The sequence below is a fragment of the Peromyscus leucopus genome, chromosome 14, assembly GCF_004664715.2.
Source record: "Peromyscus leucopus breed LL Stock chromosome 14, UCI_PerLeu_2.1, whole genome shotgun sequence".
NCBI classification, from domain to species: Eukaryota; Metazoa; Chordata; class Mammalia; order Rodentia; family Cricetidae; genus Peromyscus; species Peromyscus leucopus.
The window spans coordinates 47,582,708-47,610,113 of NC_051075.1; the positions used below are offsets into that span (position 1 = coordinate 47,582,708).

At 44.6% G+C, this 27,406-nt stretch overlaps 1 protein-coding gene across 3 annotated transcripts in view; it reads left to right on the forward strand.

Moving 5' to 3' along the window:
- LOC114697777 (DNA repair protein RAD51 homolog 2) overlaps window positions 1-27,406 on the forward strand; it is a 513,000-nt gene that overhangs the window by 457,163 nt on the left and 28,431 nt on the right. For 2 of the 3 annotated variants that reach the window (XM_028876125.2, XM_037210676.1), the window contains exon 5: window positions 5,471-5,574. In XM_028876125.2, coding sequence (XP_028731958.1) covers window positions 5,471-5,574 — 104 coding nt within the window. Of the gene's footprint in view, window positions 1-5,470; window positions 5,575-10,287; window positions 11,358-27,406 lie in introns of those variants that run through there. The other variant, XM_037210677.1, reaches the window with a different exon arrangement.

Consider the following 27,406-nt stretch of genomic DNA (forward strand, 5'->3'; position numbering starts at 1 on the left):
GCAAACATGTTTCTGTCATTCACTAGCAATTTGGTCCGACCTCTCAGAGATGTTTAGCAGAAAGTCGTAAATTCAAATGTTTTCAGAAAAGAAACTTTTTCATCACTCTCCTCTCCCCTACACACACAACATGCCCCTTCTGAACACTGACACCGCGTGGTACCAGCTGCCCATCACCTTCTAGAAACCAGGCTCCATAGCAACTTGGCTGTCCTCCTCCAGCCTGAAGTCAAGAGGGCTACACCCTGTGTGTACATCACAGGGAGACCGTGTGAGAAATGTGTCTTCATATCCAGCTCCCACCAGAGGTTGGGAACTGGATCCAAAAGATAGCAGCAGTTCTGGGAGAAGTTTCAGCGTCCACATCCTATGCCTCACCGCCTCATTCCTAAGCTCTGCTATCTTGAATAATGATTAGAAGGAAAACCAAAGAGAGCGGCGGTTAAACTGCTTTTCTTCCTCAACTTTCATCTTCTATGTTTGATCATCAATGTTCCTGCCATTTATCCATATCAAGTATCTCCATCTAGGGTCACCAAGAACTCTCAATGGCCTGGAGGCAAGAATTATTATTCGAATTTTACAGATGGGTAAGCAATCACAGAAGGAGAACTCTGTTTGCTTTGACTCACCTAAGCGAGTCTCTGAGAGAGTGGGGAACGAGTATTCCCACAGGCTTTGTAGAGAGCCTTGATTCTGTGGGAATGAACGAGGCTGTTTTGGGGATCTTACTCAAATACTTCTGCAGGCTCAGCCGGTGAGGATGGAAAGTCCCAAATAATGAAAACATTCTCAAATCTCAGTTCATTTATTTGACTTTTTAAAATGTGTTTTGGAATCCACCGAATTTCAGACAATGAAGTCGTACAGCCTTGACAGGTCTAAATATCACAGTTTTTCAAAAATGGGGGAGAGGGAACATGCCCCAGTTTTTAGAACTTCCGCTTCAAATGAACATAGAGAAGACTCACTTATCAGTTTCCTGACCAATTAGGTCACTGGGCAGGAAATCACCTTTTACAAAGAGCCAGTAAGCAGATTCTTCCTACGTTAAATTTCCCATAAACAGCATTAATGGTCACTTATGACAGCCCTCTCCTGGGAACACTAGGAGCTCAAAAGACAGGAAGAAAATAAGGCCATGAATATATAGTAACTGACTAGCTTCCCCATCGACCTGTCCCGTGACCCTACCAGCACAATCACCCAGGGTTCTTCTCTTGTGATGTGGTTAGTTTTAAACCTCTAACCAGGGAGGGTCAGTTCTAGGCCACCTGACTTGTGTGACTCCAGCCGCTCGTCCAGTTGAGCAAGGCTAAATAACTTGGCAAGCCGGGGCATGAGCTGTCTGTGGAACCCTCTTGCCCTGGGATATCACTGAACATCAGCACAAAGGAAGAAGCAGAACGTGGACCTGAGTGACATGCGGAGCTCAGATAAGATGGCTTGTCAGTGCCGTTCCTGAGACGGGCGTTTGGACAATCCAGGCCCTTTCTCGGGCCCCTGCGGACAGGACAGTAACTAGATAGTTGATTTTTGAGATATGATGCGAAGGCTAATCAAAGTAGGGTTAACAGCCTAGTTTTGAGCCCCAGCTCTGCCATTAACCAACCAGGTGACTTTGAGGAAGTGACTTAATCTCTCAGAGCTTAAGTCTGTCAATAGAATTGATAGTGTTGCCTGTCTCATAGGCTATTGTGAGGATAAAAAAGGTGTACTAAATTCAAACAGTGTACACCCTCTCTATTTCAGAGGCTTACGTAATGCCTAGCATATAGTTAGTGCCTCTAAAGGCATCGCCTTCATAATATTAATGTTCAAGGTCTTGCTAGGATTACTCTTACACTGGCCTGATACTTGTAAGTGCTTCTGAAACATGCATCCTCAAAAGTTATTTTTTCAGAGTTTTCTCTGGAAGTTTTTCTCTATCGTTTACCCTTGTGACCCTTGACGAGGACCCAGGTTTACCTGTCCAGAGAACAGCCAAGTATCTGGTACCGATCTATCCCATTCTTGTTGGCCTGGTGGTATAGAGTTTTTCTTGGTTTGTTCTATTTTTGTTTTTTAATCATTTGATTATTTATTTCCTTTTATGGAATTTTTAAAATAGTTGCTCCTGCCCTGGATGTGGCTCTGATCTCTAAAAACATTCCTTGCCTTCATTTAGAACTGGGGTACTCCTCCAGTTTTATCGCCACCCAAAAAAAAATGTTTTAAGTTCTTAACCAATTAGTAACTCCTAATTATTCACATGTAGCCTTTTCTTGGCAAACTGTAAACCTCGGCCTCACTTAATCCTCTCACTTAGCAGACGTATAAACAGCTAGCTTCTACAGTTTGCTTGAAAAAATGCAAACCTATTAATTTTAGCTTAAGGTAGAATTAAGAATGTAAATATGCTGTTAAAACAAGTCTATAACATGGCTCAGCATTCAGTGGAAATAACTTATTAGTCATTTAATCAGTGTAAGCATCCTTGTGTTAAGTGATTCAGGCCTGCTGGTACAAACCAGACATGCCTCTGGCTCTTTCATAATGCATATTAATCAAAATCACACAAATAACATACCACAGTATAAATGGAGGTAAATGAGAGAATTTGAAAAAGTATTATTGAACTTTAGAGGAGGAAGACACTGATTATTTCTGTGATGGTAAGAGAAGTTGGCATTTGAGAGGCAGCTTTGGACACAGGGTAGACATGTGGCCATACCACATGGGCAGATAGAAAAACCTGATTGACATGAACCCATCTGGTTCTCAAGTCTTCAAAAACTTAAAATGTAAATACTAAGCCAACTTTTATGTGTGGTGCTGTGGAATTGAACCCAGGACCTTGTCCTTGCTAAGCAAGCGCTCTACCACTAAGCAATATCCTCAGACCAAGCAAGCATTTTTAAATCAGGAAAATTAACCCAAAATATTTATTTTGGGGCTTCTCCTTTTAAAAATCAGAAGAGGAGCTGGAAAGATGACATCTCACCCTTTAAGGACATTCGCTGCTCTTACAGAGGACGCAGGTTCAGTTCCCAGCACCTCGTGCTGACTCACAACTGTCCATAACTCCAGTTACAGGGAACCTGATGCCCTCTTCTGGCCTCAGAGGGCACCATGCCCACACATGGTGCACATACATACATGCAGACAAACACATAAAAATAATAGCTAAATTATGGAATCAACCTAGGTCCATTAACAGAGGAATGGGTAAAGAACACATGGTATATATAGACATATGGAATTTTTTTGGCCATGAAGAAAAATAGCTATATCAGTAAAATGATGCAATTGAAGATATTTGTATTAAGTAAATTGAGTCCCCCAAAGGCAAATAATGCATAATTTCTCTTACTCATGGTTCCTAGATTTTATATAGATTCATAAAATCATGTATGTCCGTAAGACATACATACAGAATGAAAGAGTTAAACAATGGTCACCCAATGAAGGAGAAGAAAGAAAGAAAAGCGTAGAGAAATACGGGAGAATGTGCTGAAAGTACAATGACCTTATTTAACTCAGTACCACGAACAGAGAGCATACACCACTAGAGGAAAAACGGACAGTGGAAGAGAGATTAGGAGGTCGTGTATCTCAAGAAAACTGGAATTGAGTCCATCTCTGATGTGATAAAGACCTGGCCTCTTATTAATGAACATCAATTTCATAGCTACTCGGTGGCTCTTCAGCATTTGGTATTAGATAGGAGGAAAAAACCGACCATGCCCCCTTCCCTGGGGTTCACCCAAAGTAAGAAGAGGGAGATGAAAGGCAGAGAGGGTAAAGAAGCACTCTGCATCATAAAGGTCAACAGAGAAGGCCAGGAGACTCTCTGTCAGCTGCTGACAAGAGGTCAAGGATGATGAGGACAGAGGAGTCAAAAGGTCACAGCAAAGCCATTCAGGGAGGGAACTCAGAGAGATGAAGTCGGTGGGGGCGGGGCGGGAGCAGAAGACGGAGCCCCCAGAAGACATTGTTCAGGCATTAGCGTCTGATCCTTAGGCCTGGAGGACTACCAAGGATTAAATCGGGGGAGGCGGCGGCGGGGTGATCAGATTCCCACAGGCCACATTATTTATTTTCACCTTCATCTGTTCACGTTTTGAATTGTGTGCACAATGAACCAGGGTCACTCTAAATTTTACTCTTTTCTCTTCTGTGCTAAATTCTTTAAATCTCCGTATTGAGGCCTGTTGTTGATTTCCATCGAATTCATTCATTATCTAACGTTGGGGTTCCAGAACGGCTGTACTGTGAGGTGGGTAGACCTTTGCCATCGTCCTCTTCTGTTCATTACAGGATGTTCGGCAATGACACTGGCCTCTACCTTCTAGATGCCTCTATGCCTCCCCCTAGCCATTAGCCGACAAAATCGCTTCCAACTAAGACCACTGAACATCATTTCTCAGTTGTGGTATTTGGACCCAAGAACTTAGGGCTTTGTGAAGCTGGTACTTCATTAAAGTTTGTCTGTCTTGGGAAAGAGGACCAGTTACTACTTGATCATGAGGGGTGCAGATGAGATAATATGAGGAGAAGCTCCATGCCTCATTTTGTTTTAGCTAATTTATTCAACTTCTATTTCCTCAGTCTCCTCATTGGTATTTCAATGATGGGAGGCAAAGTGTTCACCAGGGCCCCCTCAGGCCAGTATCCCTGCCATGGCCCGGAGTCAAAGAGGGTACAAGATGGGGGAGGAAAACCTCAGGATATGCCAGATGGGATTGGAGGGATCTGGATTCCCTGAAGCAGGACTTTGGCAGCTTGCCTCTCAAGAGAAACAAGGGGGTTGGGAAGCAGGGATGGTTTCTCCTGGTCGTGTCAAAAGGGATCAGTGAAGCTTTCGAGATGTACGATAGCTGCCCACATGCAATTTGGAGTAGTCTTGGAATTCAGATGGAGTCCAGGTCAGAGCCTCCTTACAGGAAAGTCTTAGGAGGTAAAGGAATGTTGCTCTTGAAATAGAGCAAGCTAAAGCAGACTGGGTGCAAAAGGCTGAGCTCTTCCAGCCTCCCCTTCTGGGTGTGGATGTACATGGGGGAGGGAAGGCAAAGGAATGCTATATGTATATACCACCAGATTGATAAGGAAAATTGAGTTAAGACGATTCCCAATCTAAACCGAAGATCTACTCATTCAACTAAACAAAGACCGCTCATAAACAGTAGAGTAGCGCTGTGCCCTTCTGCCAGGGATGAGCAGAGGGGTGGCTCTTCATCATCAGTAGCTGGGTTGCCTCGTCATGCCTTCGTTTGCCCATTGGTGGTCATCTTCACGAAGGCTGAAGGACCTCACGCTGGTTCTTATTTGGTCTCCACTTTCTTTACGCCATCCTCCTCTAATTCATCCACTTTTGCGGTGATGGACTGAGCCTTGAGTACTCGCCGAGTATGAAAAATGACTGAGCTTAGCTCCAATGCCATATAAGGAAGGGCCTCTGAAAAGGACTTTTTGCCCTGTCTCCTTTCAGGCACTTCTGGATCCAGCTGTGTGGTAGCCGCACTAGGAAACACATGGAGTCACTGTGTGAACACCCGGCTGATTCTCCAGTACCTTGATTCAGAGAGAAGGCAGGTGAGTGTGTGCTCCCACCGAGTTCTTCAAGTGTGAAGGTCAGAGAAAAAGATGAACTAGAAGGGAGAGTATCTGAAAGTGTTTGCGACCATCTCTGTCCTGGGCCAGTACTGGCTGGCAAGGGGATCATAAAGAAACTTTGCTTGTCCTAACAGCAGCTAAAATAAGATAGGGGAGGGTGGGGGAAGAGAGGAGGGGAGCTATCCACACACAGGGCAACAGTGTAAGAGTGGATCCTGCGGAGTTAGCATCTCCTTTACATGTGTGAATGACCAGGGACCACACTTGGGGGAATTTTAACTCCTCCACCTCTAAATGATTATTTCAGTAGATAATTGTTGAAGACAAGCTAGTTTGTGAGCAGATTAAATAATTGTGTTTTAAGCGCATATGCGCAGATTCTGAATACTTTTACATATTACCATATGTGCTAGTGGTTTAAAGTACTAAATGATGTCAGAGTCCTCTGAAAGTTTGATGGACTTCCTTGGGGGAGAGTCCCTCCATTCATACTGTCCACTGCCTTCATAATCTTCTCTCCCAACTCCAGCGAAAAGAACGCTATAGTCTGATCTTCTCAAAAATCAGGGAGTTTCTATCTCTTGATGCCCTACCTCAGCTTTATCCCAACTTTTGACCAGACTTAATTGGCATCTCTCACAAAAGAGGGCAAAGGAAAAAGACTGGGTAGATACCCTGATGTTTTGAATGGGGGCAGGATTCAAAGCCAGATTTGATGTCTAAATACATGATGAATCCAGGTTAATAAAGAAGGGGGTGGTACTGGGGGCCCTTTCCAGAGGATATGGGGCAGGATGGTGTTGCTTTTACCAGCAGGCAATAAACTGACTCTTTTTAGCAAGGAGACAGGAATCATCTGATACAGATATGAGCATTTGCCTTTTCCAGACAACTTTATGGATGTCCTTGGTTAAAGACCAGAGGATTCTTCTTGGTTTTCTTGGGCCTGTGTAAATAACATTCCAACCTGGTCACTGGGTCAGCCCTGTTCTGAGAAGATAAAACAGATTATTTCCATGCAAGGAAGCATTCTTGTATTTTCAGGCCCTGGCACATCTGTTACCTCAGAGACACCTTTTCACTGGTGATTCCAGTGCCCTGGGTGCTACATCCAATATTTTTCTTGATGGAATGCATCCAGAAGATTTTGTGTCTTGTAAGTGGTAAATGTTGATAAATAAACATTGTTAGTAGTTATCAGATATAGCATTGATAATAGCAGCATTCTTTGTGAATTAGTGTATGTGTGTGGGGTGGGTGGGTGTCTCTGTGACCACCAGGGCCAGCAGAGTCATGATCCACATGAGGCAAGAAGAAAATCCAGTTCAACATGATTTAATTAGCTGATGTTGGTTCAAACTTCTAGGGTCTGACACTGGGCAGTTTACTTTAGACATATCTTAAGTACAGTACAACTTTGGAAAAAAGTTTTTTGGTCACAGTTATCTCAATCCCATGTGCACAATAAAGCTTAAGTCGTGACTGCATTGAAACTCTTTTGCAAAATACATGTGACCTCTTCCATAAAAATGGGTGCTATAGCTTATGGGCCTAGGATCTGGTATGGTCTTGATCATACAGATAGCATAGAGGTCACCAGGCTATAAAGTACATGTGACATCTTTACTAAGGATGGGTTCTATTGACTGAAAAACAAAGCTAAAGATAAAGGCCTAGGAGGAAGGGTCTGGAATAAACATTCTGGGGTGTTCGGGTGAGGCTTGGCCCTACAGATAGCACAGGTCACCATGTTATTAACCACATCCACTCGCAGCCTTCAGGGTAGAAAACAGGTATACATATATCCCTTCCGCTGAAGAGACAAGCCTGTGTGTTTAACATTCCTGGTTTCCCTAGTGCTTGTCTGTAAGCACAAGGGCCTTTGTGTTCCCAAAAATCAGTGTGGATTCTTTCGCTTCATGGACCCTAGACCCTACTTGTTGAAAACCCACGGTGTCTCTGCCTTTCATTTGAGATGCCTTTCTTCTTAGAACATCCTGATTCTGTAATCTCTCTCACATATAGTACTGTGGAATCCAGGCTTCCATAGTCTAGTTTTTCTAATTCTAGGTAGAATTTGTAAATAAATAAAGTTAAAACTGGATTTCTTGGTTTCCTTATGATAACATGTTCATCCTTGTCCATTTAGTCAGAGCCAACAGGAAATACTTGATAGAACAAATGCTGTTTTTTGTGTCTTTGGTGACTTGAGGATTTGGGTAGCTCTTGGCTGATCGGGTCAAATACAGGCCACTGATCACAAGAAGCACCAGGAACAAAGTGTGGATAGATCAGTGACAGTCTATGAACTCATATCCTATTAGATGGGTCATTGGTGTGAGCTCCAAAGGAAAATGTGTTGCTCTGGTTACTGATCACTCAACAGCCGGCTTGAATGCCTTCAAGTCTGGTTTTCAAACAAAAATGAACTATTAATGAAAATATGACTGGACTACCAATCCAGACAAGAGAACATGCATTTGATTTCTTTGTAGAAAGAACGTGTTAAATTTGTGACCTAGTACCTAGGATAATGTTCCCTGTGGGAAACAATGTCTCAATCTGATGACCTTATCTCACCTTAGCAGATAGTGGGCTAGTGATTGTCTCAGTCTTTCCTGTGGTCTTAGTTCATGACAAAGTACTGAAGCCATAAGGCTTTTTGGTGATATGGGCAACCAAACAATCCTTTAAAATTAGCCTAGAAATACCTTCTTATGGTACCTCTGAGCAGGAGAGTGTGTAGGGCCATTCTAGGGTAGCCATACCTCTGAGATACCAACTTGAAGATAACAGATAGAGTTTTTTATTTCTTGCTTTTGGTTTTGTTTTCAGTCTGCAAACAGAGACCACTCTACCAAGGAATCAAGCTTATGGAATGAGGATTATGTTTTATCCTGCACCAGGGCTCTTGAATATAAGGCTTAGTCTGGAATCACAGGGGGTCAAGTCAAGCTGAACAGCCCAAGAGTTAAATTGTATTGTCCCAGGGAAGGAGTCCCCCTGGGCGGAATATTTTCTTTACACCCTGGAAACGTTATAAAATTATATAACTAAGAAAGAAAACTCCTTATCAGGGTACAGGCCAAGTTCAATCTCTTGTTCATTCTGCTCAGTGTTTTGCAAGGACCTTCTTAAGATGCTGGGACACATTTTCCTTTGAACTAATTCGGGGCTCTTTTCCACTGGGCTTTTAATTACTATTTCCCTGCACTGCTCCAATCCACTTCTACCCATTTTACAGTCTTTTTCTTCTAACCAAAAACATGTCTTTAGAGGAGAATTAAAGCGGCCTCTGCTAGGTCTACTGTTGTCTTTGGCATTTTAAATCATCCGAAAATGTGTGTGAGCTCACCATGTGCAGGGCATAGAGATGCCAGGAAGAAGAGGGCAGTTCTGATCTTGAGTGCCTTCCAGGCAGGGATGGAAGATTTTATATGGGTACATGTATGCGCTCATGAATAATCAAGAGGGAGTTCAGAGTTAGGGATGCTGAAGCAACATCACAAGGCAGTGTCAATCAAGAGGGAGTCCAGAGTTAGAGATGCTGAAGCAACATCACAAGGCAGTGTCAATCAAGAGGGAGTCCAGAGTTAGGGATGCTAAAGCGACATCACAAGGCAGTGTCTGACTTACTCCTGTGCTAATGGCTGAAACAGTAACCACTGTGAATCCAAAGAAAGGTGAAATCATCGAGGGCATCTTGAGAAGACACCAGGAGAGAGTGGGGCCTGAGTAGTTCCAACCAGTGGTTCTCAAGCCTGACTGCATTGCAGCTTCAACATAACAGCTTTTGTGAGATACCAGAGCCAGAGCTCCAGGTTGACGAGCTAAAGCAAAATCTCTGCCTGGGAGGGGACAGCAGGAGAGTGCACATAGGCCTAAGAATTGATTTCATATGTAAAGCTCACCCAGGTGGTTCTGATGTACTACCAAAGTTGAGAGCCATGTTTTAAATACCAGATAACCTAGGATAGGCAGGAAGGGGAGATGTGAGGATGGCACCCAGCACAGAAGAAAAGCAGGAAGCCACTCATATCTGGTGGCACAGACTGGATTCTGCTTTGTAACTGAGCAGAGGGTTCCTCTCAGCATCTGTTTGACAAGTCTTTATTGAATCACCCCCATGTCTTCTCATTCCTGTGGAAGATGCAAGAATCAAAGAATTAAAAAAGGTAGCCAATACCCCCTCATTGCTTGGTTTACTTGGAAAGACAATCATGGGGATGGTATGTTCTACATGCATATCAATAATTAGTAAATATAAAGGTGATAGAAGGTCCTACCACTAATAAAGGTTCTGGGATGATTAAGAGGCAGCAGTAGATACAGTGAATTGGCCAAGACCAACATTTGGGAAGTTCTTGAAGTACCAGGTTTTTTGTGATGACTCAGAAAGTTCTAGTGTAGGTGGCTATGCTTGAAAATGATGCAAGACCTGACGAAACATTCAGAGTATTTTTCATCAAATCCTTATGAAGTCTGTTCCTACGAACCACATATGGCATTATATAAATTTTGAAGTGCCCTAGAAGGAGTAATGAAATAAATTAATCCCGGCTAAGCCTCACACCCTCTTGATGAAATAAATATTATGACTCTCTTATTTCAACAGATTAGAAGTAGGTGACCTTTTCATATAGGCAGTTTATTTGAATAGACTTTATAATAATATTTTCATCTTCTACTCAGGAGGCGCCCTAAAGTTATTGAACATTCGAGGGAGGAGCCAATATGTTGTTGACAGGACCAATACTATTACTGAAGGCCCTAATCCTGATTTGGGCCTGTGGCTTTTCTCAATGCCATGGGTTATTTGGGATCTTGGGCTGGAGTATCCAGTGTTTCCTTTCTGACGATGGAATTCTCTCAGAATCCATTTTGGACTTTTCAAAGACTCAGACATCGTCACTGTGAAGACACGAGCCTTCGTCGAACCCGCTTCCCTCTGGATCACAGTTGTACCGAGCATCTGAGTCTCCTGCTGTACTCACAAGCCCTAATTAGGAGCCCACCGAAGATGCAGCTCCAGAGCTAAGGACACTGTCCGGCCCACGGGTTCTGAGAGAAGGTGAAAAAGAAAGAGGCAAACACATCCTTCTTAGGATGCTGAGACAAGATGCAAGGTCCAGGCCAGCTTGGGCTGACTGGGAGCCATTGTCATAAAACAAATGAAGATCCAAGAAGCAGTCTTTGATGAATATGTGAGCCCGGTCTTGAGTCACTCTTCCCCATTTTGAATGTTGCAGCTTAGTAGTTCCTTAAGGCATCCGTAGTCAGCTACAGAGTCTCACTTCAGACCCGGACAACTGCAAGCTGACATCTATATGGTAGTGGTATCGGACTACTGAACACAATGACGCTTTAGAAGCCATCTACTGAGAGCTGTGGAAGAATGGGAGCCTGTCTAGTCTGTCCCTAGAATCCTCGCAGGAATTCCTTTCTATAACCAAGTCAGAGCCCTGAACGTGACGGGCATCCATGTCACATGAGGGAGGGATCCTTCAGAGGCAGGTGGCTTGAGCACTTGAAGGTAAACAGAAGTCCTTAAAGTAGATTTGGGGCCTAATAGGAGACTTTAAGCCCATAGTCACCCAATGGTTAACATGATGTCTTAGATGCTGTAAGCCATAGTTTTGTGCCTCTTGGCTTCCAGATTTCTCTGAAGGTTTCTGCTCCAGAGAGAGCAGACTTCGTTGCCCTAACTCAAACATAAATCCTTCCCATAGACAGCTTCCAATTTTGCTTTTCACTCCAGCACATCTGCTCACCTGCTGTTTTTAGGCAGGGAGGGAGACAGAGAGAGAGAGAGAGAGAGAGAGAGAGAGAGAGAGAGAGAGAGAGAGAGAGAGAGAGAGAACGAGAGAGCACTCACAGCTCACATGTGCAAAAGAGAATTTGGCCATGCTACTGGGTGGGAGGAAATTCTTTTAAGCATAAATATCTGTAGAAATAGCCAAAGGAACATGGAATTCCAGCCAAGTACATTGCCTTGAGTATAAATGTTCCCTCCCTTTTCAGACTCTTCAAGTGTGAAATCTGAACCCCTGCCCAAACTCTCCAATCAGAAATGCTCTAACAGGTTTTGAACAGAGTAGGAGAATGGTGACTTTTAAAGGATTCTTTTTTTTCTTTTCTTTTCAGGCCACCCAGGTAGGTAGGTAAAGAAAACTCTGACGGAATTCTACTTGAAAGGATGTTGTGACCACAAATGGTTATGTTGAGTTGTGCCACAGAGCATAGGTACAGGCTTAATGGAGACCAGGACAGCAGCTATCAAACCGACAACTCCTATTACTATCTCCACGCTGAAGTTACAAACATCCATATCCTTCTTACCACCTAAAGGACACACACATACACACACGTGCACGCACACACACACACATATATGCACATACACACTTGATATGCCTCCTTTGAAAAAAGTCAGTGTCTAGAGACTGGAGAGTTGGCTCAGCTGTTAAAAGCACTGGCTGCTCTTCCAGAGGACCTGAGCTTGGTTCCCAGCACCCGCATGGCAGCTCACAACCATCTATAACTCCAGTTCCAGGGTTCCCACACCCTCTTCTGGCCTCACAGGCACTGCATGCGTGTGGTGCACAGACATGCTTTCAGGCAAAACACTCATACACACAAACAATACTATACAATAGTAAACATTTTAAAAAGGAAAAGAAAAATGTCAGTACAGTCACCATTGCTATTTCTCAATGGACCCCAGTAAAAGGGGCTCTCTCCGTTAAAAACACGGGTACGGTTGGTCACTGGCGCTTCGGCTGAAGATCCCTTATTCAAATCTTCAGCTGTGTCAGGTCATGGACCTTGGCCCTTCACTCAGAGTGGATCTTTCCTGGGAGATTTTGAACACCTTGGGGACTGAGAGTTTAAATAAAACTAAAGCATTTTGTGTGTGTGTGTGTGTGTGTGTGTGTGTGTGTGTGTGTCAGTGTGTGTCAAGTAGAGTTATAAAACTGGTTGTTACCACCATTTCAAAAAAGTGCAGAAGATATATATGAGAATATAGAATATATTTATATATTTATTAATGTATTTAAACCACCTGCCTTTATTTTTGTGGCGGGCTCACATGTCCTTGTTTCTCTCTTTGAGGATCCTGGTCCTCAATCATCAGGGGCCCAGTGCTGGGTCAACTCACAGAGCTCAGGAAGGTGAATCCCCTAAAATAAGCCTCTCTCTCCATCATTCTCCTCCAGCTCTGAGAAGTTTTATTTTTACATGCTATTGTCTAGTTCCAAATCCCCTGGTGCAGTGACCTCCCCAGCTCTAACTTGTAAAGGAAACTAGGCCAAATAGCTGGGTAAGATTTTTTTTTTTAAGAGAAATCTGAGCATTTACAGGAAGTGAAAGAGACACAGGGCGTTGGAACCAAACTGAAGACCCTGTTTGTCTAGCTTAAAAAAAAAAAATGCTTCCAGTTGGGAAGCAACATAGGAAACGGCTGTGAGATCTCTTGGACAAGGCTTGGGAGTCAAGGACGCTGAAATATATTTGGCTCAATTGAGAATGAAGGTTGGGCAGGATGCTGCATTTTAGCCTTGATTCTTTAGTTATGGCCGAAGAAACCATGGAGCAGTTCTTTGATTGGCGAAAGCAAAGGGCAAGATGGGCTCCATATCTGCGTGAACTATGAACTGATGATATTTGAATCAGCATTTCCACTAGAATGGGACAGTGTCTCATCTGAAATACCTCCTGGTTTATCCAGTCACTCTCATTGTAGTCATCACTGGGTAAGCTCAGGTGCCTGTGGTCCACGAGGTCCGGGGCCCTCTCCCCACTGACAGATTCGGTTAAGGCGTAGCAGAGATGGGATCTGAGGTCTTTAGCAAGCGGTTGGTGACTCTCACAGTAGTGACTTTGAGGCTTACAGTCTCTTCTAACCTCTTTTTTTTTTCACAGTTGGGTAAGTGTCTGGGGCTAAGTGGTTGGTTCATAGTTATGAAGCTAGCAAGTAAAAGAAATGGACATGCAATTCGAATTCACTTCTTCTCATTTCTGGCATATTGCTGTTTTCATTTTCTCTGATGACTCTTTAAGATAGACTCTGAGTTTAAAAAAATAAGTAAATAAAAAGAAGTTCCCAAACCCAGCCAAATTCCTAGGCTGATAGGTGATATGTTATTTATATCTCCTGTGACTTTCAGTAGTGCAACAACAACAACAAAAATCTACAGAATTCTGCAGAAAAATATTCTTCTTAAGAGCACCTTCTCATTCTATGTTGCAATGAATTGTGAAGGTCAGTCTTTGAATCTTGGGCTCAGATTGGGGACTTGGTATCCTTTTCCTAGTTGAACTTCACAGTGAGCCTTAAATTCCCAGTGGAGGATCTGTGCTTCTAGACAATGTTCTGCAAGAGTCATTTGTGAGCCGGGCGGTGGTAGTGCACGCCTTTAATCCCAGCACTTGGGAGGCAGAGCCAGGCGGATCTCTGTGAGTTCGAGGCCAGCCTAGTCTACAGAGTGAGATCCAAGACAGGCACTAAAACTACACAGAGAAACCCTGTCTTGAAAAACCAAAGGGGGGGGGTAATCATTTTTGCTCTTGAAAGGACACCCTTAAGCCCCATGCTTCTGTTACCAGCCTTCATAGGTTAAAGGCATGCAATCCTTTTTCTGGTATTTTTCTTGGTTTTCCCAATGTGGAAGACACTTGGTGGTTATACCATTTTTGAGTCTTGCATATGACTTGTGAAAAGGCACTGCAGGACAGGAGACGGCCTGTGTGTGGCCCGTTTTCTGCCATCTCAGGGTACCATGCTTGGTCCCAGAGCTCCAGGCGGAACTAAAAGCTTCTCGCCATCTAGGAGGGAAGGAGTTAGCCTGTGCACAGTACCTGCAGGGTCATAGGCTTCAGGGTGGACTCTTTCATACGCCTGGTTTCTGTCAGTCCCACAATAGTCCTTCAGCACAGATCTTGTCTTCTCCAGTCTTACAAAGGAAAGCTGGGTTAGTAAGGTAAGTAAGTTATATTCAATTCAACACGGTTTATTGCTCTAGAGCCCATGTTCTTTTTGCCATGTACCATGTTGTCTGAGATATAAGAGGTTTTGTTGGTGTTACTATTGTTTAAATTTTTTTTTCCAAGACAGGGTTTCTCTGTGTAGCTTTGGAGCCTGTCCTGGAACTCACTCTGTAGACCAGGCTGGCCTTGAACTCACAGAGATCCGCCTGCCTCTGCCTCCCGAGTGCTGGGATCAAAGGCGTGCGCCACCACCGCTGGGCTTGTTTAAATTTTTAAGTGTAGGAATTAAATGAAGGATTGGAAAATGAAGTCTATCTTAATGATTCTTTGGGGTCACAGTTAATAACCCTTATTCTCATTCATTCTCTCTCTCTATCTCTCTCTCTGTCTGTCTGTCTGTCTCTGTTTCTGTCTCTCTCTCCTTCACTCTGACTTTTCCTGAAAGACAGTTGAATCTAGAATGGCATTTAACTTACCTGCAAAGGGTACTGAGTTACCCGTGAGAACAGCACCTCCCACTCAGGAGCAGGGACGTGTAGGGATGATAGTCTGTTTGATATCTTCTTCCCTTTTTCTTAGCATTGTTTGGCTTCAAAATGCTCCTGGCAATGGCTAGTGAAGAATCCCCCTGCTCTGTCTGTCTAGGTGTGTGTTTCCACATTGCATTGAAGCAGCTCCTGGTCATCACACTGGTCATCACTCCTGGTCTGGCTGCTGTTGCCAGGGAGAATCCACACAGTGGTCTGGCAGGCTACCTGAGCCTGTGGCCTCTGCTGTTGGCCTGGAGGGGCTGGGGCCGAGAGTACTAAGTAAGGACCAGTGCTCGTTTGCATTTCTCGTCCTTCCTGAGCTCACTGACTGAAGCGGTGTCTGGAGTGGGCTTCTTCCAGCATCTGAACAGCCTACAGAGTTGGGGGCAGGGACCGGATGCAGACAGGGAGTTCCATGATGGAAGTGTGAGGGTAAATGAATATGTCTCTGGCATTCGGTTTGAATTTATGCAGTCTTATGTTACCATAACATTTTATGATATGTTACACATTATCAAATGCATGATTGGTTGTCAGGAGCAATATAAGTCATTGGGCTTTCCCAATTTCTGCTGCTTTATATAATTTGGAGTTTTCAGTTGACATACTCCTTTCTTTCCTTCGCCCTCTTGGCCCTCTCCCTGTCCCCAGCCCTCTCTAGATTTTTAAATCAGGCAATGGCTTCTGACAACTGCTTGAAACAGAGGTTTTTCCTCTTATGGTCTCCTCTTGGAAGTCTTCCTTCTGGGCTTGGCAGGGCGTAGGAGTCTTGGCATTTTGGACAAAGACTGTGTGTGCTTGGCGCTTGGACTCCTGCTTTATTGTTACCATAGGGACTGTGATTTTGAGAATACCTTTGGGGAGCCAACCTATGGTGGTTGTACCCCACTGTCTACTTTCTGAAGCTTCTCTCCAGAACGGGCAGTGAGGCCCTAGGCTGGAATCATGAAGCAACACTCTCCAGCAGAGTTCTTCACTGCCCATCAGAACCACAGAAGATACATCTTTACAAAGCTCACAGAACAGAACTGAGGTCTTGAGTATATTTGGGAGGGATCAGGAGCTGTCCACCCAAGGTCCCCTCAGCCCTGCTTCGGGGTCACTCTGCTTTGTTATCCCAGCTATTTATGGGGTTTCTATTGGGCCAGTTACTCTTCTAAGTTCTTTGTAGGCAGTCTCTTGTTCAAGCCTCATAGTACCTCCATGGGTTAGGCACTTCTAGGTATGATTTATAGGTGAATACACTGAGGTTTATCGAGCTTTAAATTTTGGCTCTAAATCACATGGCTTCTGGCCCAGAATTTCCTTCTCCTTTGTGCCCAGCTCCAATCACATGTATGTACTCCCTCATCTACACTCTGGGTTCTTAACCTTCATCTTACACTACATCCCATGTTAATGTAAGGTTGCTCATGCATGCACTTGGAGTTAATTTCTCTGTTCAACCCCTGTGGGGTGACTACCTGAGATGGTTGTATTAGACAGAATGATTCCTTCAAAGAGTGGGATGATCTATTACCTGGAGAAAGCTATTTTGATCTCTGTCTAGCAACCCTGAGTTATTTCCTGTATTTCTATGGCTCCATGTGCTGCCAGAATAGTTCTGGGAGAGAAGGAGCTCTCAGGCATCACCCCTGAATCTTACCATTCTGTCAGAGAAATGCCCACCCTTTCCTCTCTCAGCTTCCAAGCTATGGTCTTGCTGCTGCAACACCTTTGCCATGGACTGACTTCAGTATCACTGTTGTGCCCCTTACTGTCAATGAAGAAAGAAAGGGCATCCCTATGAAGTCTTGCCTCTCTTTTTGACAGACCTTTACTCATCTGCCCAGGATGTCCTCCAGTGAGAATGGGCAGGGACCATGGTAAACTCCACAAATGCAATTTATGGGTGATACAGAATGATAGATAAATTATGCCTAAGACCTTACTTTTGCCCTAAAAAGTTATTTTCCCATATAGTAAGCAACTTCGTGGTTTACCTTTAAATTCTGGGGTGTCTGTTTTCGGAAAGTCTCATCCCAGCACCCTGCTAAGGATTCAGTCAGTGTTTAGAGGATGAGATGACAGCCATCCAGTGTTCTGTTACTGGTGCTTCCGTGAACATGAAAGGTTTAGCAGATTCAACATGGCCTCCAGCCCTTCAACAGCTATCCTTCCGCCAAGTGCTTTGCTTTTATTAATAGCCATTTATGCGATGTTCTCTCTAGACGTACTAGCCTATGTTGAGCCATGCTGGGATGTTTGGCTCTTCTTTGTCACTGACCTCGATTTCCTTGTGAGACTCCATTCTGGCACCAGCCTTGCCCTTGTCTGCCATCCCACTACCTGCTCTGAGGTCCTTGTGACTGGCTCAGCTAACAGCCACCAGCATCCCATCCCGTTGATTTGAAAAGACCAAGGCAGCCGGGCAGTGGTGGCGGCGGCGGCGGCGGCGGCGGCGGCGCACGCCTTTGATCCCAGCCCTCGGGAGGCAGAGCCAGGCGGATCTCTGTGAGTTCGAGGCCAGCCTAGACTACCAAGTGAGTCCCAGGAAAGGCACAAAGCTACACAGAGAAACCCTGTCTCGAAAAACCAAAAAAAAAAAAAAAAAAAAAAAGAAAAGAAAAGAAAAAAAAAGAAAGAAAGAAAGAAAGAAAAAGAAAAGAAAAGACCAAGGCTTCTAAGACACTCTTCAGAATATTCGTCTCAGGGGAGCCACAGTCTCTGGGGCTTCTTCACAGGAAGGCTCTTGCTCCATGGTGTGACTATTCAGAGGCCAAGTACTTCCTGAGAAAATTCATAGAGATGAGTTAAATGAGTAACTGCCATAGCATTGGTAAGGCCTTGCTCATTTTCCAGCTATTAAAACATATTAAAATGTGATTGCTTCTCCTCAGTTAAAAATATATATATGCTGCAGTTTTTTTGTTTTTTTTTTTTTTTTTGGTTTTTCGAGACAGGGTTTCTCTGTGTAGCTTTGCGCCTTTCCTGGAGCTCACTTGGTAGCCCAGGCTGGCCTCGAACTCACAGAGATCCGCCTGGCTCTGCCTCCCGAGTGCTGGGATTAAAGGCGTGCGCCACCAACGCCCGGCTATGCTGCAGTTTGAATGTGCCTCTCCCCAAGCATATGTTGGAAAGTTAATGGTTACTCTAAGTTCCGGTGTTAAGGGGTGGGACAGGGCCATGGTAGGGAGATGGTGCCGTAGGTAAGAGCACTAGACATGAAAGCCTGATAACCCAGGTTTGTCCCTGGAACTCACATAAAAAGCCAGATGCAGAGGTCTGTATCTGCAATCCCAGCACTCTGTCAGCCAGACGGAAAGGGGAATATCATCCCCCAAGGCTCGAAGGCCAGCGAGCCTGGAGCATGCAGTGCAATTGCCGAAACGAGAGATTCTGCCTGGATGAAGTGGGAGATGAGAACAGACCCTTGAGACAGCTGTCTTCATGGTGTGTGCACACCAGCACACATGCACACTTGCGCACACAAGATCCTTTCTTTTAAGAGAAGGTATTTAAGAGGTGGCTGGGCCAGAAGGCTTTGTGACTAGGTTAATGTGTCCCTTATAAAAATGTGAATTTGGCCCCATTTTATTTCTTTCTTGCCTTCTCTTTGTCCTTCCATTGTGTGATGATGTAAGAAAGGCCCTCACTAGATACAGGCCCTCCATCTCAGCTGTCCGAGGCTCTAGAACTGAAATTCATCTCTGCACATTATCAACTACCCAGTCTGTGGTATTCAGATATATAGCAGCAACAACCAGACTAAGGTGGTATTCGATGTCCATAAAGCCTTTGGTAACAAACTTCATTAAAACATTAGTGCTTGTTATAGTAGTCCTGTGTGTATGTCTAGCCATAAACTCAGGTCCTCCCCTAATGCTCTGTCTTTACTTAGACAAGGGATTTAACTGTTCTTGTTGGGCACCTCTGTTTTCTCTCCGTCTTCCTTCTGTGCTTCGTACCTTTTCCAGGTAGATATAGATGCTTTTGGGAATATGAAGTCAAACAAAGCCCCTTTTCTGGACCAAAGAACTATTTTAGTGAAGGAGAACTCCTCAGAGAAGGAAGTAGACGTGTGTCCAGCAGAAGCAGAGGCTGAGGGACGGACTACAGGAGTTTAGTGCAGGTCCCGTGCTGGGCTGCTTAAACTCGTCGGAAAAAGATGGAGGGGAAAGTATGCTATTTGAGACAAAACTTGAAAATTGTGTTGGTATTTGCCAAGTACAGAGAGGAAGCCATGAGTAAAGGCACTGAGATAGGAACTGCAGAGGGCCCTTCTCTCTTGTTCCTGGGGAAGATCCGTGTCTGCAGCAGGTAGAAGAGGGGGAAAGGTGGGCCTTAGCTGAGGACAAAGCAAGGATAGGAACCCCCTGGAGACTGTAACATCGGATTTGTGCTTCACGGGGATTCCTTGGACAAGAGTTTGCCCTTTGGATTTGGAGGGATTGGGAATAGGATGCAAAGAAATGAAGGCCTGAACCCAGGCAGTGGCTATGGGGCTAAAAAGGTAAGAGCTACGAGACAGTGAGCAGGCAAAGTCAACAGCAGCTAAACACAGAAAAAGCCACCTGGAGGAGTGTGTGCGTGCGTGCGTGCGTGTGTCTGTGTGTCTGTGTGTCTGTGTGTGTCTGTCTGTGTGTGCGCACATGTGGGGAGGGGGCGGTGTTTCTGATGCGTGGGTGAGTGGATGAGGCTACCACCCTCTGAAGTGGGCTAGCACTAGAGAAAGAACAGATCGGGGAGGGTGGGGCAAGAGCTGGCACTGCTTGGGGGACTCGTAGTTCCCTGCTTACGTGACACGGTGACTGCTTCCATTTCTACCCGGCCTCAGCGACTCCGATCAGGAATTACTTTAGAGATCCAAAAGGATTTCTTGTATTTGCACAGAATCTTAAATAGAAATTTCACCATCCCTGGTCCCTTCCCACTGCCCACTGCCTCCCACCCATCGTTCTCTACCCTCAAGGCCGTTCTTCTGTTAGGGCCCTGGCTTTTCAATAGACAGCCATCTGAATGAAATGCTTGGAGAGTCCTACTAGGAGGAGGGGGACGAAGAGACTCTGCAGCAGACCCCTGCTCTCTCAGGGAGGGGTCTCCTGTGGGTAGGCATGCCTCTTTGCCCCAGGCAATTCTGGCAAGTTTCAGGTCAGGGGCATGGTAAGCAGCAAAATTGGAGAACTTGCAGCTTCGAGGTTTTGGTAAAAACACCTCTCTGCAGTTTGGCAGTCAGGAATCTGCCCTGCACCTCACTCCAGTCAGTAGCTTATTTCTTCCCCAATGTGTTCCCCAGCCATCCGGGCTCAGCTTAATAACCACAAGTGAACTGAGCCCTGCGATTCATATCTCCAAGGCTCCCTTTCTGTTCCTCCTGGATAGGTGTAAAGAAGCTATGAACTCTTCCTCCCCAACTCCCTGCCTCCAGTATTATCTCGGGCAGTTGTACGGGTTCCACATCTCTGATCGCTTTGCTGCCCAAGGTCCAGTTGGGTGAACTTCTTCAGCCTCTGGACTCCAGCAACAACAGAGCCTCTTTCTTGATTCCTCCAGTCCTGGCGATGGCGACAGCTTCTTGTCATTGCTATGCTTTGCCTTCCAGTCCTTCCACAGCATGTGTGACCAGTTCCAAAAATTCAGTCTCCCTCCACTCTCCTGGGATGAGCCCTGCTCCTCTGGTTGACATAGACTGATCTGGCTCTAAAATGTCCGCTCTTGATAAATGGTTTGTGTAAGACTCCAGATCCCCAAAGGACTGCTCTTATCTCCAGCGGTTCCCTCGCCCAACAAGTTGGGCTCCTGAGCTGGCTGTCTTGGAGGGCAAAGATTCTGTGCCGTGCTTCCTGGCTGGCATGAGAAGAGGAGCTCTTTTGGCCTCATCTCCTTCCTGTAGGATTTTCCAAAACTTTCCAGATGGATCTAAGTTCAGGAAACATTTTAATAACTGGAAATTGTGTCTTGTGGAGGTGGGAGGTGGGGGAGGGGGTTGAAACTAACAGGGCCTCCTCTGGAAACGGTGCATTGAAGTTTTCCAGGCATCTGTATGTGCAGGTCCAAACTCTGCCCCTCCCTTGGTGAAAGCATGGCAGGCTCCTCCCATCCTTTAGTGGGTTCACTATGGAGGATGCAGTGATGTTCTCTAACTGCCCTGATGACATGAAGAAGAACAATTCCACAGCGTTCTCTGCAGGGACTGTTCTGTAGTTTGTTATGGTTTTTGATTCTAACTCACGGGCAATCTCCTGTTCTATGAGGAGACCTCTGCATTAAATTGAGGGGGAACAGACTATTTGACTCATGTTAACAACTGTAAGATTGGCCTAAATCATAATAAACGCTCTCTAAAGCCACTCAATGAACTGAGTTAGTTCAAGTGTTCTGAGATTTTTGTGAAGACAGGTATCACCCAGCTGTAAGGCACACTTGGTTTTCCTGAAGCAGGCCATGGCTTTCACTTTGCTACATAACTGAATTCATAACAGCTCTCAGAAGGGACTCTTGAGGAATGCAGATCACCGCTGCTTCAGAGGACCCTTCCCAGGAAGGCTTGGAGGAGCTGTCCTGGGAAGCACCACACTAAACAAATAAGCACCTTTCTTGGAGGTCGGTGGTTAAGAGTGCTGACCGCTTTTGCAGAGGACCTGGGTTCAGTTTTCAGCACTCACATCAGATAGCACCAGTCCCAGGAAGTCTAATGCCCTGGCCTCTGTAGGCACCTGCACTCATGTGGTACACAGAAACTCACATAAGCTCACATGCATACAACATTTAAAAAAAAAAAACTAGGGGTTAGGAAGATAACCTAGCATATAAGAGCACTGGCTGCTCTTCCAGAAGCCCCAGGTTCAATTCCCAGGACCCACACAGTGGCTCACAACCATCTGTAACTCCAGTTCCAGAGCATTCAATGCCCTCTTCTGGCCTATGGACACTGTATGCATGTGGTGCAGACATGCATGAAGACAAAACACCCGTATATATAAAAATAAATAATTTAAAAATATTTTTCAAATTATAAATAAGAAAATCACCATTTTACCCTGGGGGTAAAAAGAATTTCAGAAATTTCTAAGAGATTTTCATATTTCTGTCACTACAAGTAATAGCTGAAAACTCCATCTTTTTGAAAATGACCTGAATCCAGTTCCTTACTCATTTATTTAGATTTTATTTAGAAAGTTCGCATAATACAGTCACCAGTAACAAGGGTACTTAATGCAATTATTAAAGATCAGAGTCCCAATGAAAAGGAAGCAGGTGAAATGTACAGATAGAACTGTGACTCCTGATTCCTCTGAACTGTGCAGCATCATATGATATTGTGACTTTTTAACCACACTTTCTTCATCAGCCTGCAAGGAATACTACAGCATGAATCGACTCTAGAAGCATCATGGGAGCATTTGAGTATACTGAAAGTTAATGTAGCCTTCCAAATTCTTTCAAAAGTTAAGATGAACTCATTGATTCTAAAGTAAAAAAAAAAAATACATCTAAAAGGCACTGTCTTCATTTCTAGGTATCATGGGAAAAAAAGATATTTCATTGCTAAAAAGATGATAGTTTAAGATTAATTTCAGGCTTTGACTCTAATGAGATATGTGATCTTGGACAGATAACTCTTCTATAACACAGAGTCAAAGATTCTTCTGAACTTTTAAAGAGTTTGATTTTTTTTTATTTTCAATTATGTGTACATGTGTGTCTGTGTATGGGTTTATACATCTGTGTGCAGTGCCTGCAGAATCCAGAAGAGGGCATTGGATCCCCTGGAGCAGGAGTTACAGATGGTTGTGAGCTGTCCAGTGTGTGTGCTGGGAACTGAACTCAGATCCTTTGCAAAAGCAGTGTGCACTCTTCACCACCGAGCCATCCTTCCAGTCCTGAATTATGCTCTGTAAGAGACAGAAATGGTCTTGAAGGTGACAGCATTTTCTGGTTCTACAATGGAGCTGCAATGTCACACTCTATCTCCTATCCTGCTTTCTATGCTGTTTTATACAAAGAAATTTTTTCACTGTCTTCAAGAACTTGCCACACGGCTTATTTGTACAAAGCCATGTCATGCGATCCTATGGTCCAGCTATTTCTGTGGCCGATGACTTCCTCGTGTGATGTTTCTAGACAGGTGATCAGAGTAGTTCTGCTTAGACTCTTTGCACAGCATGTGACATTTCACACTCTGGGCCCTGTCCAGGCTAAATCCAGCAAATGTGAAGGTGTGCCCTGCCCTGAAAAAAAAAAAAAATCTGAGTTTCTCCATTCCTGGGTAGGTTTTGGGTACCCAAAGTCTGAGATCTACTGCCGGCTGATAGCATGTGTGTATTCTGCGATGGAAGTAACTTTAGCTCTCTTTACTGTTTGCTTCCCATCCGCAAGCCTTCTGCTACCTGGATGACTTGCCAGACCTTTTCATCTCTCCAGGACTGCCTCCTCATTTATATGATACAGGAGTTAGAACATTCTTCTCTAAGGAAACTTTGGGTTCTGGTGGTCTGTGACAATAGTTCTCTAGTGACTTATAAGAGTTACTGAACCTATCTTAATGAATCACACTTAAGTGCCAACTGTGTGCTAGGCATTGTGTGACTCTGTGTGTGTGTGTGTGTGTGTGTGTGTGTGTGTGTGTGTGTGTGTGCATATGGTGCATATGTACCTGTGGAGGTCAGAGGTCAGTTCCAGGTGCCATTCTCAGTCTCTTTCCACCTTAGTGTTTTAGACAAGGTCTCTTGCTGAGCCTGGAACTCACTGGCTGACTAAGTAGCACCATGAACTTCTGTCTCTGTCTCCCAGACACTAGGCACACACTACTGCGTGTGCTAGCTTTTTCTGTCTGTGCTGCAGATATGAACTCAGGTCTTCATGCTGGCGCAGCGGGCTCTTTACCCACTGAACCGTCTCCCCAGACCCATAACTTTTTTGTTTGTTTTGTTTTTTTGTTTTTAAGATGGGTTCTCTGTGTAGCTTTGCGCCTTTCCTGGATCTCCCTCTGTAGCCCAGGCTGACCTCAAACTCACAGAGATCCAGCTGGCTCTGCCTCCCGAGTGCTGGGATTAAAGGTGTGCGCCACCACTGCCAGGCCGACCCTGTAACTTTGATGTGTATCATCATCATCATCATCATCATCATCATCATCATCCCCTCCTCCTTTTCTTCTTGTACTCCAGATCAAACTCAGGCCTTTATGTAAACATTCACCCACCATGGAGCTATAATGGCTGCCCCACATCTTTAGTAACACATGCTATTGTTAGTAGTCACACTTGATATTAGAACACACTGAGGCTCAGAAAAGTAAGGCAACTTGTCTAAGTCTACTTAGTAAATGGAGCTACAGTGAAGTAGGATCAAACCATAAACAGGTGAAGAATTGCCCGAGTTAGTATTGGCCCAGAGCTGCCCAGGGACTGGGCCTCACCCAGTGAACTGCTCACTCACCGCCTGTTGTACTCTCCAGCAGAGGAACCTGGTTTTGGTTTTCTCAGATGTTTACTTGGCCTCTTGCTTAAGCATTTTCCTTTCCTACTCAATAGCAATAAAAGGACAAAAAAAAAATCCCAAGGCTGGAAACATTTTGTTTCCTACAAAAAGAATATTTTTGCAGCCAGCTCTGTGGTTGAAAGCATTTTTTCCTGTGGTCTAGGGTTGGATGGGTTGGATCTCATCTCTCCTTGGCTAACTGAGAACTCAGCCTGTGGCTTCCCAGCAAATCTGTACATAGCATGCTGTTTTTCAAAGGAGTGTTTAATGGTGTTGGATATGTGTGTGAGTGGACAGATTGGTCTGTTTGGGTGTCTACGAGCCTATACATGGGCCTCTGGATGTTTCAGGGCAGAGAGAACCTGGGAGTGCTTTCCCACATGCTGGACATATCAGCATGGCTTTTAAGTTTTCACCACTTACGTGACGACCAAACAGACTCAGACGCTGACAAAAGGAGAGAGGGGTGATATATGAGCCTCGTGTGGATTTGCAAGGAATCAGAAAGCTAGGGAATGTGAAATTTTGACCTGTCACATTTCTTTCTGTTCTCCAGTGCTCAAAGCCAAGACATGGCACTCATTTTATTAGATGGCAGGGTGGTCTGATGGTAGTGTATGAAGTGGGAATTCTGAGGTATCAGCCTCCAGCTTGGCCACTTTTAGGATTCAATACAATAATCTTTGCCCAGCTCTGGATAAGTCACTTTGTAAAGATTGCATTTCCTTGCCAAAAAAAATTTTAACTTAAAATTAATTTTTAATTTTTGTGCTTCTAAGAATAAATGTGCTTTTAGTAGGATGGATTTAGAACATTCTAGAAATCCATAGACACTCATAATTTGCTCCTTATTTGTAATTTTATGTTCTGACTGAGAATTTGCAGTATGTAGTCTTTCCTAGAACTTTTCAATGTTGAGCCCATGGCCTAGCGTTGGTGATTCTGTTCCCCTACATTCTTGACACCCACCTCAATGCCCCTGTCTTTAAGTGGAATCCCAGTGCCTGACACAGAACAGATGCTCAATAAACATTGGTTGACTTCCATGAAATAGACTAGTCTAGGGATGACAAGCTACTGTCTGTAACTTCAGGATCCCGAGTGGAGGCCCATTTAGAGCACAAAGCATCATGACTGCTAGACAGGAAAGTTGTAGTCACTGGGTTTGGAGTCACCGTTTGAAGAAACAAGCAAATCTCACTGATAGACCCATGAGTGCCTCTGTCTGTGCTCTGAGGTAGAAATAGCCCTTGAACCTTAGGACTGTTTCCCTTTACAGACAGATTGAAACAGACCCCACTCCTGGCATGGGACCCAGGGCTATTCCACACATGGCTATAGAAACTGGACGGTCCAAGTCAGGCTCATAGGAAAGATGACCGCAAAGAGATCAGGAATCAACCAGTGGGGAAAACTGGTATTTTTTCCATTCTATCACACAAGGCAACAGTCCTGTTCTCACAGAAGGGGGGAGAGTTGGAAGAGCATGGTGGTGATTTTAGTACACTGGTTTATGGATGGGGTTGGTATTTCTGTCTTTACCCTTGACAATGAGACAGCAACCCAAATAATAGATCCCTTGGTATATTAGAATGCCAAGGCTCACTGGACTGGTAGAGCTTTGTGGCTTTGGCTCTTGGCTGACAGGCGTATCCATGCATTAGGGTCATGGCTTGGCAGTAGACAAGCAGCTGTGTGGGTCCCGGGAGAGCTCTCTGGCTCTGTGGGTCTCTTTGATACGCAATTGAACTTTGGCTAATTTTTCTTCTCATGGCTGTTTATGAAGTCCAGAGCTGGGCAAAGAACTCATTATGGAGCCCAGAGGCAACAGCAGAGGAGTACAGGCTATGTTCCCACAGTTCTGCTCTGCTCATAGCCTGAAAGGAAGGCCCACAGGCCTACCACAAAGGGACACATTGAGGTAAGAGACTGCAGAGTTCTCTTTCCAGATCCCTTTAAAGCTCCCTTCCTTCAGGAAGAATGGATCTCTCACTTGGAAAGGATCAGTAAAATCACTAAATCACTGCTCTCTAGTGCCACAATGCTTAACAACAGCCAAATGTTTACCGAGTATGTAGACATTTGTGAGGTACTAAATTGATTCCCATGGATAGCCCACCCAATCATCCCATCTCGTGAGGTAAGTACCATTACCCCTACCTCCCCATTTACACATGAAGAAACTCGGCAGCAAGATTGCTAGTGACTGTGATTCTTAGTACTCCCCAACTTAAGACTCAATTCTACAAATATGTCTGAACGTTAGCTGACTTTCCTGAATCCCTACCTGACCTGTAACACCAGGCCAGAGATAATAAAGTAATAGAATGGAAGTTAGCCTTCTTCATTACTGACTTTAAATTATAATGGACAGGGGCCATCTTCAGGCAATATCATTCAAGCTGAAATGAGGCAGCTTTCCTCAGCTCAATGGACAGGTGTAGAGAAGGTGACTGACTTAGGATGGGACCATCCATCTTATCAAACGCATGGAGCGGAGTGGAGACAGATGTGCTAGACTAAGAAGGGTTAGAGAACTGGAGACAAGGATGCTGCTCCAGTGCTAGCAGACCCTAGAGCACTGGGCATCAGAGTCCGGGCACTGCACCTTTTGTCCTGGCCATTTCCTCTCTTGCCTTTGTGCTCTCTATTGCTATCCCCAAGACACAGTGATATCCACAATAACAGCTGCCAGTCTTGTGTCAGACATGTAAGAGCTGTGGGAGTAATATACTGTGAGATGGTTTTCACACTAACACTTACAAATGGGTACCGTGACCCTCAACTTAAAATGGGGAAACAGGCTGCAAGATGAAGCAAAAGTAAACTAATAC